The following is a 20395-nucleotide window of genomic DNA, read 5'->3' as shown; positions in this document are numbered from 1 at the left end:
ATGCCGGTAGACACTCAGTTACAACTAGAGGTGCACCGAAATGAAAATTTGGGGCCGAAAACGAAATGATTTTTTTAAAAGAAAATGTACAAATCCATTTCTCCAATATATAAATACTACCTACATCACTCTCTGTAGTTTGCATGCATCATTCTTCAGTACATTAGAGATCTGATTTGCTCCCGAGTTTCCTAGATCATTATTACTCAGGTCCAGTTCTATTAGGTGTGAAGGGTTTGCTTCCAGAGCCTGGACTAAAGATGCACAGCCATCTTTCTTTATATGGATATTATTGAGCCTGTAAAGAGATGAAGGCAAATGAGGAGGTCACAGTTACATTTCTTAACAAGATCGATAGCACAGACATACATCTACACACCTTTATCCATTAACAATACAAACATAATTTGGTTAAGCAAAGCAAAAAAGCAACAAAAAAAAATCAGGAACATTTCCATTAAAATTTTGGTGTGGGAATATTCCAAATTGATTCAATTCGGTGTTCAGCCTGTGGAGAGCAAAACCCATATTAAATTAATATTAGTCTTAGTCTAATTTCTTTTTTTTTTGCTATAGGGTAATGTCACAAAACGTAGCCACAATATTATCATCGGTGCACCTATGGTAATATACATGTAAGTTTCTGAAGAAAATGTAAGAATCAGTTGGTGCTCCAATATATAAATACCTACATGACACTCTGTAGATTGCATACTTCATTCCTCAGTATATGAGAGATCTCCTCAGCTCCTGAGTCTCCTAGATCATTATTACTCAGGTCCAGCTCCATCAGGTGAGAAGGGTTTTTTGCCAGAGCCTTGACTAAAGACTTACAGCCATCTTTCTTTATATTGTTCTTACTGAGCCTGTACAGAGAGGGAGGCACATGAGGAGGTTACTGTTATATTGCTCAACAAGATCGACAACACAGGCATACATCTACACACTTTTATCCACCCACACTACAAACACAATTTGGTTTTGCAAAGGGATGTAAACTTTCAGGAAAATTTCCAAGAACATTTTGGGTGCTGGAATTGTACAAATTGGATTCAAATTTGAAGAATACATGGGAATTCATGGAATGAAAGGTTCCTATGTAGTTTACGTTTAATGTAACTTCTCAGTTTCCCAGTAAGTTAGTAATGGCACATTTACCACATAGAAAACATGATGGGCAAACTTCTTCAACAAAATGTTCATCTTATTTAGCTGTATACATTATAGAGGTCGACCGATACAGGTTTTTTAATGGTCGATGCGATACCGATATTTTTTCCATTACCCTTGGCCGATACCCGATTTCCGATACGGTTGATGCCGATATTGTTAAAAAAGTGTTAAAAATGACAAAAATCAGTACTGTATCCTTTTAAAAAAAAAATCCTATCCCATCACCTTTTCATCACACCATAACATCAATAGCAGGAAAATAACTGTCTAGAAAGCACACTGAGCAACTAGTTTTTCAAGCATCTAAAAAGGTATACATAAGGCATTAAACATTCTAAGGACTGTGGCTTGACAGTGGTACAATAGCATAGAGCTTGACTGTAATTTTGAAAAATGTTGGGGAAGACCCCAAGATTATACGGTTTTAAATATTTATGCCTATTTTTTCACCTGTAGGCTATAGGTGTAGGCCTACTTGATTTACTAGGGCCTTCCACAAAATAAATCAAATCAACTAAATAACAAACAAAAGCCCAAAATAACAAACCAAAGAAATGCAAACAAAACACATAGACAAGCAAAAACATTTTCTTATTTTCATATTATAAAATACATTGCAAAGAATCCCACCAGTAAAAACACCCCTGTTCAAAATGGTTTGGTCCGGCAAACGGCGGACCCCCCTCTATTTTACACAGATTGGAACATTCACTTGTTGCTGAACGAGGAAGTGGCAGCATGCCGGTGACCTGGTCACTTAAATGTTACAGAAATGTTTTACACAGTATTTCTAACCAAATAAACTTCTATGAATTGAAATAGCCAGTTTGCAAGTGATGTTTGTTACTCATTAGAGATCGCTAAACAGATGGAAGTTGATAAATGAATGACGGTACGAAATGCCCTTTTTGAAACGCGGTGGAAATTTACACTGAAACATGCTGGAAGGCACTCGTTACAACGCTAGGTTAGAGTTATGGCAAATGGATGTGATAAATGACCGAACAATGAACCAGGGAAATAAAAACCGTAGTTTACCCTCGTTGGAAGAGCTGGTTGGTTGCTCAACGAGATGGCTGCATTATGCAGTCTGCATGCTGGTGAGTTATATAAATGCTACAGAAATGTTTTACAATATTTTAATTTAGCCAGTTTGCAAGTGATGTTTGCTACCTATTAGATGTTGCTAAAACAGTTGATAAATGAATGACGGTATGAAATACGCGTTTTGAAAGGCGGTGTAAATTAGACACTGAAACATATGCCGGTAGACACTCAGTTACAACTAGAGGTGCACCGAAATGAAAATTTGGGGCCGAAAACGAAATGATTTTTTTAAAAGAAAATGTACAAATCCATTTCTCCAATATATAAATACTACCTACATCACTCTCTGTAGTTTGCATGCATCATTCTTCAGTACATTAGAGATCTGATTTGCTCCCGAGTTTCCTAGATCATTATTACTCAGGTCCAGTTCTATTAGGTGTGAAGGGTTTGCTTCCAGAGCCTGGACTAAAGATGCACAGCCATCTTTCTTTATATGGATATTATTGAGCCTGTAAAGAGATGAAGGCACATGAGGAGGTTACAGTTAAATTGCTAAACAATATTGATAGCACAGGCATACATCTGCACACATGTATCCATTAACAATACAAACATAATTTGGTTAAGCAAAGCAAAAAAGCAACAAAAAAAAATCAGGAACATTTCCATTAAAATTTTGGTGTGGGAATATTCCAAATTGATTCAATTCGGTGTTCAGCCTGTGGAGAGCAAAACCCATATTAAATTAATATTAGTCTTAGTCTAATTTCTTTTTTTTTTGCTATAGGGTAATGTCACAAAACGTAGCCACAATATTATCATCGGTGCACCTATGGTAATATACATGTAAGTTTCTGAAGAAAATGTAAGAATCAGTTGGTGCTCCAATATATAAATACCTACATGACACTCTGTAGATTGCATACTTCATTCCTCAGTATATGAGAGATCTCCTCAGCTCCTGAGTCTCCTAGATCATTATTACTCAGGTCCAGCTCCATCAGGTGAGAAGGGTTTTTTGCCAGAGCCTTGACTAAAGACTTACAGCCATCTTTCTTTATATTGTTCTTACTGAGCCTGTACAGAGAGGGAGGCACATGAGGAGGTCACAGTTACATTTCTTAACAAGATCGATAGCACAGACATACATCTACACACCTTTATCCATTCTCACTGCAAACACAATTTGGTTTTGCAAAGGGATGTAAACTTTCAGGAAAATTTCCAAGAACATTTTGGGTGCTGGAATTGTACAAATTGGATTCAAATTTGAAGAATACATGGGAATTCATGGAATGAAAGGTTCCTATGTAGTTTACGTTTAATGTAACTTCTCAGTTTCCCAGTAAGTTAGTAATGGCACATTTACCACATAGAAAACATGATGGGCAAACTTCTTCAACAAAATGTTCATCTTATTTAGCTGTATACATTATAGAGGTCGACCGATACAGGTTTTTTAATGGTCGATGCGATACCGATATTTTTTCCATTACCCTTGGCCGATACCCGATTTCCGATACGGTTGATGCCGATATTGTTAAAAAAGTGTTAAAAATGACAAAAATCAGTACTGTATCCTTTTTTTAAAAAAAGCATATCCCATCACCTTTTCATCACTCCATAACATGAATAACAGGAAAATAACTGCCATGTACAAAGCACACTGAGCAACTAGTTTTAGCATCTAAAAAGGTATACATAAGGCATTAAACATTCTAAGGACTGTGGCTTGACAGTGGTACAATAGCATAGAGCTTGACTGTAATTTTGAAAAATGTTGGGGAAGACCCCAAGATTATACGGTTTTAAATATTTATGCCTATTTTTTCACCTGTAGGCCTATAGGTGTAGCCTACTTGATTTACTAGGGCCTTTCACTAAATAAACCAAATCAACTAAATAACAAACAAAAGCCCAAAATAATAAACCAAAGAAATGCAAACAAAACACATAGACAAGTAAAACCATTTTCTTATTTTCATTTTATAAAATACATTGCAAAGAATCCCAACAGTAAAAACACCCCTGTTCAAAATGGTTTGGTCCGCCAAACGGCGGACACCCCTCTATTTTACACAGATTGGAACATTCACTTGTTGCTGAACGAGGAAGTGGCAGCATGCCGGTGATCTGGTCTGTTAAATGTTACAGAAATGTTTACACTGTATTCTAACCAAATAAACTTCTATGAATTGAAATAGCCAGTTTGCAAGTGATGTTTGTTACTCATTAGAAATTGCTTAACAGATGGAAGTTGATAAATGAATGACGCTACGAAATGCACGTTTTGAAACACGGTGTAAATTTACACTGAAACATGCTGGAAGGCACTCGTTACAACGCTAGGTAAGAGTTATGGCAAATGGGGGTGATAAATGACCGAACAATGAACCAGGGAAATAAAAACAGTAGTTTACCCTCGTTGGAAGAGCTGGTTGGTTGCTCAACGAGATGGCTGCATTATGCAGTCTACATGCTGGTGAGTTATGCTACAGAAATGTTTTACAATATTTTAATTCAGTCATTTTGCAAGTGGTGTTTGCTACCTATTAGATGTTGCTAAAACAGATTGAAGTTGATAAATGAATGACGGTATGAAATGCGCGTTTTGAACGGCGGTGGAAATTAGACACTGAATATGCCGGTAGACACTCAGTTACAACTAGAGGTGCACCGAAATGAAAATTTGGGGCCGAAACTGAAACCGATTAATAATTAATCACTTGGCCGAATTCCGAAACCAAAACCGAATATTACAATTCAGTCAAAAGTTATCAAAAGTTAGGTTTTTCACCATTTTACAATATTGATTAAATCTACTATATGTATTAAGTTCATTATGTCTAACTGTTTAACTTAAACACTTTGGAGTTTCTTTTGCCTTAAGACATGTAAAAGTTTTTATCTTTTACCTGACATGTTTCGACGGTGTACTTCCGTCTTCATCAGAGGGTCACTGTGACGTGCTTTAAAAACAGCTGATGTTGTTGTGGAGGTGTGACAGGGAGGTCATTTTTGACAGGGAGGTCACACCTCCACAACAACATCAGCTGTTTTTAAAGCACGTCACTCATCAACATCACAGTGACCCTCTGATGAAGACGGAAGTACACCGTCGAAACATGTCAGGTAAAAGATAAAAACTTTTACATGTCTTAAGGCAAAAGAAACTCCAAAGTGTTTAAGTTAAACAGTTAGACATAATGCACTTAATACATATGATAAACGCAAGTTACGGAAGAGATTGCTTAAAAGAGTTGCGGCGTTTGGAACAACTAACGAGGAAACGGGCACGCCAAAGAAACCATCTGCGATTCAATCTAAGATGCCGAGATGAAGGAGTAGTACCGGCAAGTCTGAACATCAAGACTCCAATCCCGACTAACAATGCAAGAAAAGCCGTCGACAGAGCGCGCAAGATCCTTATCAAGGAGAGGATTCGATGTACAAGTAACACCATCAAAACCATCAACGCGGAGTATGAAGGACGACTGCAACGATGGAAACAACAGTTCCCCCTCACCAATGACTTGGATACGCTTGTACAGGAACATCTCCACGGAATACATGAAAAAGAATTCACACAGACAAAAAACCGACACATGAAGAAGTTGGAAAGGCTGGTCGCCAAGAAAGTACAACAGAAGCAGAACAACACTGAGACCAGAAAAAGATGGGTACACAACATATCGTCACACAAACTGACCCAAACAGAGCACAGCGTTTTAACAAGGGGCCTAAACTATGCCATAACACCGCGCAAAATCCCACACGAACAATTCATCCTCGCAACAGAACTGGCATGTGAAAAAATACCCGACCAAGTACAGAAAGCGCAATTACGCAACGAAGTAGCAGGCATTCTAAAATCGGCAAAAACACCACCCAGCAATATAACAAAAGCAGAGGAGAAGGCAATAAAAAACTTGGCCAAAAACAACAACATCATGATCCTGCCGGCGGACAAGGGCAGGACGACGGTCATCTTGGACACAGAACAATATGAAACACAAATGCGCAATATGTTGGCAGACACGGCCACGTACGAAGTACTCAGGAAAGATCCAACAGAAGACAAAAAGAAAAAACTCAAAGCCATACTCAAACCACTACTGGACGCAAAGAAAATAGAAAAAACGGCATACAACAACCTTATACCCACAGCGAATATAACCCCACGGATTTATGGCACCCCCAAAATACACAAACCTGGAGCACCATTAAGACCCATTGTGGATAGCATCGGTTCCGTCACATACAACCTCTCAAAGGCCCTTGCAGAAATAATAAAACCACTTCTCGGCCAAACGGAACACCACTGCAAGAACGCCAAACAGCTAGCCGAACAATTGAGAAAGGTGAAAGTGGAGAAGGATGAGATGCTCATATCACACGATGTGGTGTCCCTGTTCACAAAAACTCCAGTGAAGGCCACACTACACATCATACAGCAACGCCTCGAGACTGTCAGAACACTCAAAACACGCACATTACTGACAGCACAAGACATCAGCCAATTACTGAATTTTATCGCCACATCCACATATTTTCAGTTCCGTGGAACAATATACAGGCAGAAGGAGGGATTCGCCATGGGGGACCCACTCTCTGCCATAATGTGTGGATTTTTCATGGAACATCTGGAGAAGGAGGCCATCACATCTGCCCCAGAGGAATGCAGACCCACGTTGTGGCGGAGGTATGTGGACGACATTTTAGAGAAAATAAAAATTGGACAAACGCAACAACTAACTGATCACCTCAACTCCATAGACCAAACTGGTAACATACAATTCACACACGAGGAGGAGAAGGACAAATCAATAGCATTCCTGGACATTAAAATTCACCACACAGACGAGGGAGACATCAGAATAACCATCTACAGAAAACCAACACACACGGACCAATATTTACTCTGGACGTCCGAACACCCCATTGCGCACAAACTATCCGTTGTCAGAACCCTCTACGAACGCGCATCCATCATAACCGATCCCGACGAACGCGCAGCTGAAGAACAACATATCCGACAGGCACTTGCAGCTTACCAATACCCGCCATGGGCCATTCAGAAAGGCGCCCTACAGGTTAAAATGAAGGAAGAGACACTAGGGAAGAAAAGAAAAAAGCAGACCACACATAAACCGGAAAACAAAGGAATGGTGATCCTGCCCTACATCAAAGGGATCACAGAACGCATACAGCGAGCCATGAAAAAACACAAGATACAAACACCGGTAAAGCCACACACCAAACTACGACAGCTGCTAGTACACCCCAAGGACAAAATAGACCAACATAACAAATGCAATGTCATATATGAGATTCCGTGCCGGTCATGCAACAAATCATATATTGGGGAGACAGGGAGGACATTCAACATAAGGAAAAACGAGCATAAAAAAGAGTGTGAAAGGGAAACAGAACAAAGACATACAAGAGCAGTAAAGGAGAAAGCCACACAGGAGAACCTCAAATCAGCAATAACTGACCACTGTAGGAGGGAAAATCACATCATGGACTGGGACAAGGCAAAAGTCATACAGCAAGAGAACAACAGATACCACCGCTGGATTAAGGAGTCTATGGAGATCAGAAAGCGTAGCCCAAGTACCATGAACAGGGATGAGGGGGCATACATGCTCTCACACACCTGGACCACCATCCTAAGAGGACAACTCTAACAGCAGGAGGTGTGACCAACCTGTCATTTTTGACAGGGAGGTCACACCTCCACAACAACATCAGCTGTTTTTAAAGCACGTCACTCATCAACATCACAGTGACCCTCTGATGAAGACGGAAGTACACCGTCGAAACATGTCAGGTAAAAGATAAAAACTTTTACATGTCTTAAGGCAAAAGAAACTCCAAAGTGTTTAAGATTAAATCTACTGTTTACAATGAAAATTGATTTGAAAGAAAATAAATGTGGTTTGAAATCTTCAAATGTTAGAGCATAACTGAAATTAGTTTCAATAATGCCCATTTTCAATTCATTCTGGGGTTTTTTTTCTATTTGGCCTCTGATTCGGTCACTCAATTGGCTTTTTGGCCGAATGTCGAATGTGTCTTTTTGTATGTTTTCAGCCGAATATTTTCGGTTGCCAAATATTCAGTGCACCTCTAGTTACAACGGTAGGTAAAAGATGGCAAATGGTGGTGTAGGGGTAGTCGCGTAAGAATCGGAATTCTCGCACTGACCGCACCACGTAATGTAATTGAGTTGCGTTAATGTATGGAAAGCTGCGTGTGGATTTACTCCTCATGCGGCTATACCAGGAATTGAAGGTAATTCTCGTTTGGGAATTTAATTAATTATGAATTAATTAATATTAATAAACAAATTAATTAAAATGTAATTTAAGGACCGTCTCATAAAATCCTTGGCCAAGGACCGTCTCATAAAATCCTTGGATTATCAATCACAATATTCAACAATAAATTGCTAAACACAGAATTAATAATAAGTTTTGTACTGGGGTTACTCAGCGGTTCACAGTGAACAGTAAGGCCTATTCTCGGTGATCAGCTGGGGTACACAAGCACAAAAGTTGATCTGAAGGCAAAGTTCTAATAATAGGTTGGTTGGGTGTACAAAGTAACAAGGACAACAAAATGCAATCAAATGATTTACTTTTATTAACTACTAGGTAATCTAATAAAATGCATTACATTCAAAGTCGGTTAAATGGAATAATAACAAAAATAAGGCACAATGATATAAAACAAGAAAGAAAATAAAAGAGGGGTAAAGAAAGAAAAGGGGAACAGGCTTTCAGCCTGTGTGTGTGTGTGTGTGTGTGTGTGTGTGTGTGTAGCAGAGGTCTGGTTGCTATAGGCTACCACGTGTGTGTGTGGTTGACTAAGCTAGCATTAGCTACAGAAAGCATGGACAATGGAAAGGCTACTGATAAGTAGCTGCTTAGCAAAGGCCTAATGTCGATTAGGCAGGGCCCAAAGGGTCTACAACAATGTCTAGGTTTCTGTAATAAATGCACACAATTCCTTGTGGAATGGAGAGAGAAATGGAAGGGGATGAGAGAGTAGTAGTCAGTGGGAGGAACTCGCACTGATTACTGTATGTGCGTGTCTGTTGCTGGGCAACAATGGCGTCCTCTCGGCTAGGTTAACGTTAGCATCAGAACCGTGAACAATAGGGATAGCTAGCAGCTATGTAGCAAGTAAACCGTGTGGTTTCAGGCGCTTCAAGTCCCGTAGTGGACGCGCGAATGTATCAAAGGGTTCTGGAATTAACGATAACAAGTCCGAGTAGAACAGGGAGAGAAAGAAAACGAAATAAAAGAAATAGCAAGTGGGAGACGTTGCCGTCTACGCAGCCATTACGAGTTGTAAAACTACAGGAAGTGGGGTTTCAGCGTGCTTGTGTAGGCGCTGCAAGCCCAACTTGGCTAATGGCTAACTTGCAGAGCGCTCCGAGCAGAGTTGGCTATTCAGAGAATGGTTTACTACAGATTATGCACTCACAGTGTATAAAAGAGTACCGAAATGCTCGGAGGGTTCTGAGAATCAAGTATTTCGAAAGGGGGAGAGTGAAAGAACGAGAGAGAGGGAGAGAGATACAGAGAAGGGAAAGAGAGATGGAACTCTAGTGGCTATGCGTGTCTGTGTAAACAAATGGTTAGCGTTGCTTTGCTAACCTAGGGCCGGCTATGGCCCGTTACCACAAAAGCGCAGCTCGTGTATTAGTGGACTAATGAGCGAAACGGTCGCGCTGTGACGATTCTCGGAGAGCTCCGAATATTGATGGTTAAATCAATACCTGAACTATTCCGTGCGAACGCCACAAGCGGGGTCGCCAGGCTTAGTAGCCAGTAATACAGAATGGGTTAGCAGAGGGGAACCTAAGCTAAGAAGAAGGATAGACAGAGAAGCAGGAGAAATGCAAATAAACATGTGCACATGAAAAATAACTCAAGTCATAGTTCAAAAACACATCTATCTCAGTACATAAGCTATGCCCAGTGCCTACTGTGTGAGATGAAGAGGAGGGTCCAGTTTCCAAAGGCGCGGTACGTCCGTCTGGAAATGGGGATTGCAGTCCACGTTTCTCTCGTCCTCGAGAGTTTGGGGCTGCAAAAGTCTTTGTTGTTGCGGCTTCGAGATTCTTCGGTTGAATCCCAAATGCGAGAAGTTTGTTCCACGGAGGCGTGCGTGGATATTTCTCGCAGTGAACTCGCCTTTAGTTCACAGTGTCCGGATGAAAGTCTTAAGATATGACCAGGCAAGACCTTAGACTTGAAGTGAGGAATTCTTTGCAAAGTGTTTTAAGATGAACTCAGCAGTCTATGTTTGTTATTCGGCCAGATATCAAACAATACTGTGTCCAAAGGTTGATGCGCAAGTAGCTCTATGCGTTTTGCCCGTCCTGCAGCCAAAACTAGAGTGACGAACAATGGTCCCTGGGGAACACTTCACGTGTGGCCAGGTGATTGTGGGTGGGGCTTTGGTCACAGCGCCTCCGAAAGGAGGTGGACTGAGAACAACATGGCAGGGACCCTGGGCCAGCCATTTGGTGGTCAGAGGGGAAGTAACTCTTACTAGTGATTATTGATGACCTTCGTCTCAATCATCATCAGTTTGAGTCACATGATTCTCATAACTTTGTCACGAGCTTCTCTGCGTAGAGAAGTGGCAGGAATTTTACCTACAGTGGTGTTTATTGACTGAACAATGAACCAGGGAATTAAAATCAGTACAGAAAATGGATGGAGCTGACGCATTCTCCCTTTAGGCCTATTACATGCACATGCCATGTCATTCAGTGTGGGATAGGATGCATCTGAAAGTCTAAAACTTTGTGGCAGCCTGCAAGGCTGTTTACTTTACTCCATGAGTGGGGGAGGGGTGACGCAGCAGCGTGCATTGCGGCAACGCAGAGTCTGTTGTCAAAATCTCGGGGTGGGCGTATCGGCCAAAACCGCATTCGATATATCGGTCGACCCTTAATACATTATTTACCTGCCACAAGCTCACCAAACATGGATTTTGTTGTTCAAAATGTATTTTTCTGTTGATTCGAATTGAAAAAAGAGCATATTGCACATTGACCATTGAGTAGCTGCGCAAGGTGCAACGTGGATTGTCTGCCGGTTTGCTCTGAGCAGTAGACAAGTAGATAATTCCAAGACAAGTAGCCCTTCTACTAGCCACAGCTTTGTTTTCAGTACATTTTATTATGATACATACTGTATAAAAGCTCAGAAATGAAGTGATCAAACAATTCAACCAGTGCTATATGAACATAGTGTGTTAAATGAAACTACTACAGAATATCAGACAAATAGAATATGAATGATCTTTCTTGAACCTAAATTTTGAAGTGACCCTTCGAATGGAAAAGGTTCCTCACCCCTGCTCTTGAGGAAAACATCAATGTGCTTGGCCACTCTGGTTATTAAATGCTATTCTGTGAGCATCTCTGGTTAGAACTAAACCAAAGATTGTCTCGTTCAAAATAGAATGACTCTGGTTAAACTAGTTCTTTACCAAGCCTTTAGGTGGTAGTATACGTAATTCGCACAATGCGAATTCCACACAATATCAAACACATAAAGTAAAGCAAGGCAGAGGTCAAAAGCATAATTAAAGCTAGAGTTCAGGGAAAATGGCAGCAGCTTTGGGAGAGTGGGCGCACTGGGAGACATCTATTCAACATTCAGCCTGAAATCAGTAAAATTGTTGGAGATGGAGCAGTGGCGTAGCTAGAAAAGAAAATCTAGGTTTTCCAAAGAAAATACAGGTGTTCCTTAAAAGTGTTTTTTTTTTTTTTTTTTAGCAGTTTTGTGCCCATAGCAACCAATGCAATTTGTTGAGATTGGGTGGAATTTAGCGCATTTTGGCAATTTTTGAGAACCTTTTGAGCGGGATTTGATCAGACAAATCTGGCAACACTGCCAGGGGCGTGTCTGTGGCAGTTGAAGTCAACCTGGTTTGTTCAACAAAAAAATTACGGCCGATCAAGACCATCAAGGTAGAGAACTGCTTGACAGTAAGTGCAAGTCTACTCGAGTCTCTGATAGTCTACGCAGAACAGCACAACCATCATGAATCATATCATGAAATAATGTTTGACGTCACATTAACATTTACTCACAATAAGGCAATATTTGCACTCTTTGCACACATTCTTATTCAGCAAAATTGCCACAGAATGCACTTTCCAACAGAAAAATGACTCTGTCATTATACATTTAATATATTTAATTACTGTATTTATATACTTCATATATTAACTGTAATTGTATATATTACTTACAGCAGTCTTCGTAGTTTACAGTCTGGACGACTGAGTAGAGCAGAAATGTGCTTCGCTTCAGCGTCTCCTAGATATTCTATACCCCTCAGCGTAGAGAACATGTGTGATGCCGGGTATCCAAGAGCAGAGGTCAGGTCCAGCTCTCTCAGGTGTGAGGGATTTGATGTCAGGGTCTGGACAATAGCATTAAAGCCTTCTTTCTTTATTTTAGTGTTATTGAGCCTAAAGTGAGACAAAGGCAAATTAGATGGTTTGTGTTATATTGCTCAACACAATCAATGCCACACACACACACACACACACACAGGATTGTGCACATAGAGTATTGTAATCAACAGTTTTGCAAGATGTGGGGAGCAAGACCCATGACAACATCCATCAGATATCATACAGCACTGTATGCAGCAGATCATACAATTTCTTGGTAGCGTGTCATTTTTCCGACGCCTCTTTGGTCCGACGCTAGCCTCGCGACGCCATCCTCTGTACTCCACCCAAAGATTTTGGCTCCGCACATCGTCTGGCAAAAGCCTCGAGCTCGGTTCTCTCAGTGTTTCGCCAATCAGCAAACAGTTGAGAGTGGTGACGTAGAACTCACCTGCAAGCTCCGTTACTGATTGGTTAAGGTAACTATATTCACACTTTCGTTTTGTTATTTGTATGCTTTTGCTACGCTATAACGTAACAGGCATGCTAATAAAGCACAATATGGGTTTTAATTTGAGTTTGGAACTTCAATTAATTTAAATGATGGAGTAAGGTCAGACCATCTCCCATCGTCCACGGAGACGGATTCCTCATGGCTTTTGCCAGACTGATTGACTCAACAGTCGGCTATTCGCCCAGGCTAGTCCGACGCGTCAATATTCCGAAAATTTTCCATTGATCCTACAGCCCATTAACTCGAAATAATTAAATTAAACCCTTTGCTCCGACAGCTCAATGTTCCGACCAATGTCTGTTAGGGGCAGGCATCATAATTCCCCAGGTCGTATGTCCTGCTCCTGTTTTCCTTGGTGCTTAAGACTTCAGCTGCATGGGCTGCGACGAGCTCATAGATTGCGCTTGGTCAAGCTATGCCCTTACCAAAACCACCCCTAAACCACCCCTAAACCTAACCTATCATTAATGCAATTTTTCCAAGTTTTACAATTGTGCCCTACCCAAAACCATTCCTAAGCCTAACCTGTCAGTATTGCAATATTTCTGAGTTTTAAATTTGTGCCTTGATCAAAACTTTTCCTAAACCTAACCTGTCATAGACAGCTGCATGACAACAGCGCATATCAGAGATGATGGTAATCTAAACTAAAGCAGCGTTAGGTCGGAACATTGGACTGTCGGGACAAAGGGTTTCATTTTATTGGGTAAAAGGTCTGTAAGACTAAGTGCTGCATACAGTGAGTCCAATATGTATTTGATCCCTTGCTGATTTTGCCGGTTTGCCCACTAATAAAGACATGATCAGTCTATACATTTATGATAATATGTATTCAAACATGGAGAGACAGAATATCAAAAAGAAATTCCAGAGAATAATTTAAAATAATATATTTTAATTTATTTGTATTTAATTTAGGCAAATAAGTATTTGACCCCTCTAGCTAAAGAAGATAAAGTGCTTTGTGGCAAAGTCCTAGTTGAGGTTAGATGCTTCTTTTAGTTGATGACAATGTTTGTGCATATAGTAGAAAATATTTTTGCCCATTTTTCTTTGCACATTATCTCTAAAACATTAATAGTTTGTGGCTGTAGCTTGGTAAATGGGAGGCTCAGTTCTCTCCATAGAATTACTATAGGGTTAATATTTGGAGACTGTCTAGGAGACTTCACAACTTTAATATGCTTCTTATTGAGCCACTCCTTCGTTGCTTTGACTGTATGTTGTGTATTATTGTCATGTTGGGAGATCCAAAAATGGCCCACCCTTCAGTGTAGTGGTGGAGGGAAGGACGTTTGCACTCAGGATTGCACATTACATGTCTCCCTCCATCCATTCGTTGACGATGTGAAGTTGTCCTGTGCCTTAGCCAGACAAACACCCTCAAACCATAATGATACCACTTTCATGCATGATGGTGAGGAGGGTGTTCTTGGGATCATAGACAGCAGTACTCTTTCTCAAAACACATTGAATTGTGATAATGCCAAACAGCTTGATTTTGGTTTCATCTGACTACAGCACCTCCTTATCATATCCTAAACCAGTCTGATCTCCGTTGGCAAACCTCAAGTGGGACTGCACAGGTTCCTTCTGAAGTAGAGGTACCATGTGTGCACTACAGGATTTTAAACCTCTGTGGCATTAAGTGCTACCAGTAGTTTTCGCAGTGATTTTGGTCCCAGTAGCTTTGATATCATTGCCTAGTTCATCCCGTACAGCTCTAGGGTGATTTCTTTCTGTTTTCATGATTATCAAATCCCTACAAAAGGTCAAATCTTGTATAGAACCCCAGACAGGCTGATGGATAGTCATTTTGTATTCCTCACATTTTGGAAGAAATGCATCAACAGCTGGGTCATTAATACTCAGTCTCTTTCTTGTGGCTTTGCAGCCCATTTAATCTTTGTTCAGGTCTAAAATCGCGTCCCTGATATCATTTGACCACTCTTTGGTCTTTCCCATGCTGGTGAGGTTGGAGTGTGACTGATTCACTCATACTATGGACTGATTCTGCTGATTCAATGTGTCTTTTATGCATGTTAGTATGTACAGGTGTCTTTAATTCAGATGACAAGTTGATCAGAAGTGCCCATCTGGTCTGTGGGCCCGGAACTGTAATCAGTTGGCAGGGGATCAAATACATATTTTGCTCGATGAAATGGAAATAGATTAATATATATTCTCTTCAGTTAATTTCTGGATTTTCTTTTTGATATTCTGTCTCTCCATATTAGAATACATATTATCATAACATTTATTGACTGATCATGTCTTTGTTAGTAGGCAAACCAACAAAATCAGCAAGGGATCAAATACATATTGGACTCACTGTACCTGCTCATAACACCAGTAGTTTTTTTTCTCAGTTTCGTTCAAACTACTCTCTACTGGTAAGCGCCCTCTCAGGACATTTCCACCAAATGCATATTAAAATCATGCCAGAGGCCACCTGGCTGCCCCCATTCCCGCCATCCTTGCTGGCCTATGCGCACATCCTCTTCCTCCATTTCTCTTTCATGAGAGAACACCGATTACCTCTCTCCCGTAGTTCAGTTAAACAGTCCGGCTACTTGGCCCGTGGTGGTAATAGTTAAGAGCGCTGAATTACTGAAGTCATTGCCTACATCATTTGAGCGTAATTTGTCGAAAGCAGCGAAGTTGGTAATGGACTTCGTTCTTCTCTGTTGACCATCCATCTTACCTGGGGTGACAAAGGCTAGAGCCTGGCTCGACAGTCACTGGTGCTATTTCTTATAACCCAGCCCTCATCGTTTGTTGCGTAAACATTGGGATAAAACAGTAAGAGGGTTTTTTTGCTACGGCAAAAAGGTTTATTGCCAATGTCATCGGACTTTGACTTTGTGACAAAAGCATTAGCCACCTCTGGGGCTAGCTACTAGCACTCCCGGTTTATTAGCCCCGACAACATCTACCCCTGTGTCTGCTGCGACGACGACTACAGATATCCTGCGACTACAGTTTACGCACACAATGCACTCCTCCGGGTTATATGTTTGTGTCAACTGAATTACGCCGTAAAAAGGGAATTGTGCCATCGAAGGGCATGTTTCATTAGCTACCCGGCTAGTTGGCTATTTACCCTCAGGCTCCGGTACAGCTGACGGGGTGTGCTAGTCACAGCTAATCCCTTAGCTGAACTTGTTACTGTAGGGTTGCAATTAGTATCCCCTGTAACTACTGGGTTATTACAACATCTTATCCTTTTAGATTTTCGATGACGGGCCCAAAGCCTCTTGTAAGTGGCCTCCTCTTGAAGACCGTTCATGCCCATTGGGCTGCAGTCTCAATATTAAAGCGGATGATATGCATGATGCATGTTACGCTTGTGCTGGCCACAGCTAATCCCTTAGCTAAGCTTGTTACTGTAGGGTTGCAATTAGCTTCCCCTGTGACTACTGTGTTGTTACCGCATCTTATCCTCGGAGATATTCGATGACGGACCGTAAGGTTACTCAGAAGAGACCTCCTATCAAGGACCGTTCATGCCCACGGGGTTGCGGCTACTCAGCTGACTGGGCGATCTTCCTTGTTTTTAGCAAAACTACCAGGAGTAGTGCTACCCGTGGACCCCCTGCCCAAAGAGGCCGTGGGCTCGACATAATAACACACATTACGACCCCTGCCCAAGAGGCCATGGGCTCGAGATAATGATACAGATAATCATGTTGTGGGTGTAGTCTGTCTTCTCTTAGCCCTCGTAGAGTGGCGTTTGAAGTGGCCCCTGTGGTTCATGCCAGACAGCGGAAAAAACTGAGCTGAGGAAATGATAAAAAAGGTAAGCCACGCTGTAAAGGATTAAATGTCTTTACACATTTTTTGCTATTAGTTTACTCAGAAATGTGGGAACATTGAGTTGTGGAACATATAGGCCTCGGGCCTAAGCTGTGGGACCATTGGGCTGTGGGACCAATGGGCCTAAAAAATAATTTTAAAAGTCTGTGATGTGGGACCACTGGGCTGTGTGACTAATGGGCCTAAAAATTAAAATAAAATAGCAATGGGACCAATGGGCCTAAAAAATGAAAAAAGTCTTAGTGACGTGGACCAATGGGCTGTGGGACCAATGGGGCGTGGAACATATGGGGCGTGTCCCATTGACACGCAATTTTTTATTGGGGTACAAAATTGAACATCGGGCAATGCACGGTTTCGTCCAAAGTTTGTATAAAACTGTGTTGGTGGTGTTTTCCACACTAAACATGGTGGACGTGGGCGGTACGGGTCCCCCCCAGTTGTCCGCGAGTCATATTAACTACCTCAAACTCTTGTTGACAGTGTTCTTGGGCCTGAGGCACTTTGAGCCTCTCCTGTATGGGCGCCAGGTTCTCGTCTGAACGGACAATATGGTGGTGGCGGCCTATGTTAATAACCAAGGTTTTGCATTCCAGGCAGTTGCACTTCCTGGCCAAACGGTTACTGCTATGGGCAGATACACATCTCCTGTCACTGAGAGCCTCTCATGTGGCAGGTGTTCTGAATGTGGGAGCTGACCCTGCTCGGCGGAGTGGATACTCCATCCTGAGACAGCATCGGAAGAGAACACCCATTGTGGGATTTGTATAAATCCCCGGTTCTTTGAGGGGTTGAGAGAAAACTACTCTCAAGCTACCCCTTTTCGTTCGTGAAAGCTCATGGATCTGGTGGAGGAGGATGTGCGCATGGGCGCATGGGCGCACTGCCTTATATATGCCTGCAAGGATGGCGGGAATGGAGGCAGCCAGGTGGCCTCTGGCATGATTTGAAATATGTATTTCGGTGGAAATGTCCTGCGAGGATGCTTACCCGTAGACAGTAGTTTTCTCTCAACCCCTCAAAGAACCGGGGGTTTATACAAATCTTATTGATTTGTTGACACTGAGGCGACCCAATCACATTCTTAAAGTGATACTGTCCCATTTTTGGAAATGAGCTTATTTTACACCCTCCCTTGAGTTAAATAGTAGGGTTTTATCGTTCTCCTGTACTTTCACCCGTTCTCTGAGTATGGCAGTGCAAATTTTACATCCATGCTAGCAGTTAACATTGAGTCCTATGAGACCAGCTGGCAGCTAACTGGTCTCATAGGAGTTCATGTTAACTGCTAGCTTGGAGGTAAAATTTGCACTGCCGTACTCAGAGAACGGTTGAAAGTACAGGAGAAGGTAAAGCCCTATTTAACTCAAGGGAAGGTGTAAAATAAGCTTATTTCCAAAAAAGGGACAGTATCACTTTAAAGCTACGGCCACTGTGGTCCTATACTTGCACAATACATTTGGCAGCAAAAAGCCAATGCCAGTCTCATTTGTCCTGACAACTTTTACACATGCTGGTCTAAAGCCTATTGATTTTTGTGTCTGTGTGGTGCTATAGTGAATCCACATTATGAAACACTAGACTTGAGATCAACAAAGTAATTAATATTGGGGTCATCTGGTGACAATCCATGGGGCTCCTGAATGTTCACCCTCCTTCTCCCATACGACCTACAGTATGTCACCAAAGTTATCTAAGTGCTATGAATATGACAAAGTGCTAATAAAGTAATTTTTATATACACTAGCAATGTTGTGGAATTATACATTAAACATGGGCTTTGAATGGTCCTTCTTGTTGACACAGTGTAAATCTAAATACACATGAAACATGAGATCACTGACTTGATCTTCTTGAATCTGCAGTGCAAGTCCTTCAGTAGAGCACAGAGCTGATCTACTCTTGGGTCTTCAAGTTTTTTCTTACTCAGGTCCAGCTCAGTCAAGAGTAAGGGGTTTCCACCCAAAACTGTTTTCAGATGCTCACAGACTTGCTCCGCTGCATCACTCCTCAACAACCTACATAGAGAGGGAGAGATGTGTATCAGAATGATCAGTATTACGAAACATTTTACAGAATATATTATTTTTTGAAAGAGGAAACCAACGCACACCAGAGCTTTCGAGATGCAGGTAGCAGGTACAACATCACTCTTTGAGAGAAAGATACCGCACACTCTTGTGCTGAATTTTATTTACAAAACAACGTTTCAGCCCGTATGGCCTTTCTCAAGTTTTTACCATACGGGCCGAAACGTTGTTTTGTAAATAAAATTCAGCAAGATGGACAAGAATGTGGGGTATCTTCCTCTCAAAACACAGAATATATTATACCAAAACAGTATAACGGTGAATCCCATTACACCCCTTAGCCCTAAGCCGTTCCCCTTTGCCTCCGTTTTGCGCGTCCACGTGTAGGCGTAGTGGCATCCCGTTTTACGTTCAGACAGATGGGTAGGGGTGCGGCGAAGGGCTTTCCACCCCCCAGAGATTTTCCGACACCAGACTCCACGACAGAGGGCTTCGACAGGTTTCCCTGAATGCATTGCGAATTAATTTAAAAATTGGCGGCAAGCCGTGGCACCCACAACTGCATACAAGTTTAAGTATTTTCACCGCAATTGACGGTTTTGAAGTGGTAATAATTATTTCATTGTACTAAATTTTACATTGTCCTAATGTGTGATGACCCTTTTCTCCATGAAACGCACATGAAAAAAATCTTCAACCTAATACATGGAATTAGTGACAGCTGTGAGTGTCATTCCTTGATTGTTGAAAGGATATCCCAATTCGTAGAGGTTGCGTTTCCAGCCCTACACAAGCTTCTTTGGAAAGCACGAGGGGCATGGGGAAGGCGTAGGCATAGGGGTAGAGATTAGTAATGGGAAAGGCCCTAAGTTTCAATGCTGTTCACTAGAATAAATGCCAAAATGGTGCTCATATACTTACATCAGTTTGCAAGTTTTATTGAGTAAGAAGTAAGGAAGTAAGGAGTAAGTAAGGAGATTTACTCCAGAGTCTCCAGAGTATTTTCCTCTGACCCTGACTTACCTCAATTTGCATTTTGGATTAATAGCTGAAGTAACGTCCTTCACCCCTGTGTCTCCAGGGTCATTTCCTGTCAGGTCCAGCTCCTCCAGGTGTGAGGGGTTCGATTTGAGAGCTGCGGCCAGAGCACCATATCCTTTTCCTGTTACACCACAGTCTGACAGGCTGTAGAAAGAAAATTACACATTTTGCAAAGAGATCCTATTACCATTAAACATGAACCTGTTCAAATAATATCTTATGATTATCATGTATTGCACTGTCACAGTAGTCTGAGCGAAATAGGTTTAAAGGTCGCCCTAAATAAAGCGAAAGCATATTTGGTATCAATCTTTCCGTAATTGTATACAGATGAATGAT

General features: G+C 41.4%; 1 protein-coding gene across 1 annotated transcript in view; it reads right to left on the bottom strand.

The window, feature by feature from the left end:
* Positions 1-12504: 12504 nt before the first annotated feature.
* The window catches only part of LOC134441957 (NLR family CARD domain-containing protein 3-like), a 48324-nt gene continuing 40433 nt past the window's right edge, over positions 12505-20395 (bottom strand). The window contains exons 6-8 of the mRNA XM_063192340.1: positions 20039-20200; positions 18830-19003; positions 12505-12730 (exon numbers count right to left, since the gene is read on the bottom strand). Coding sequence (XP_063048410.1) covers positions 12505-12730; positions 18830-19003; positions 20039-20200 — 562 coding nt within the window. The remainder of the gene's footprint in view (positions 12731-18829; positions 19004-20038; positions 20201-20395) is intronic.

This window comes from Engraulis encrasicolus, unplaced genomic scaffold, assembly GCF_034702125.1.
Source record: "Engraulis encrasicolus isolate BLACKSEA-1 unplaced genomic scaffold, IST_EnEncr_1.0 scaffold_101_np1212, whole genome shotgun sequence".
NCBI classification, from domain to species: domain Eukaryota; kingdom Metazoa; phylum Chordata; class Actinopteri; order Clupeiformes; family Engraulidae; genus Engraulis; species Engraulis encrasicolus.
Note: the sequence above shows the minus strand (reverse complement) of the source record. Positions and strands in the feature narration are given on the sequence as shown.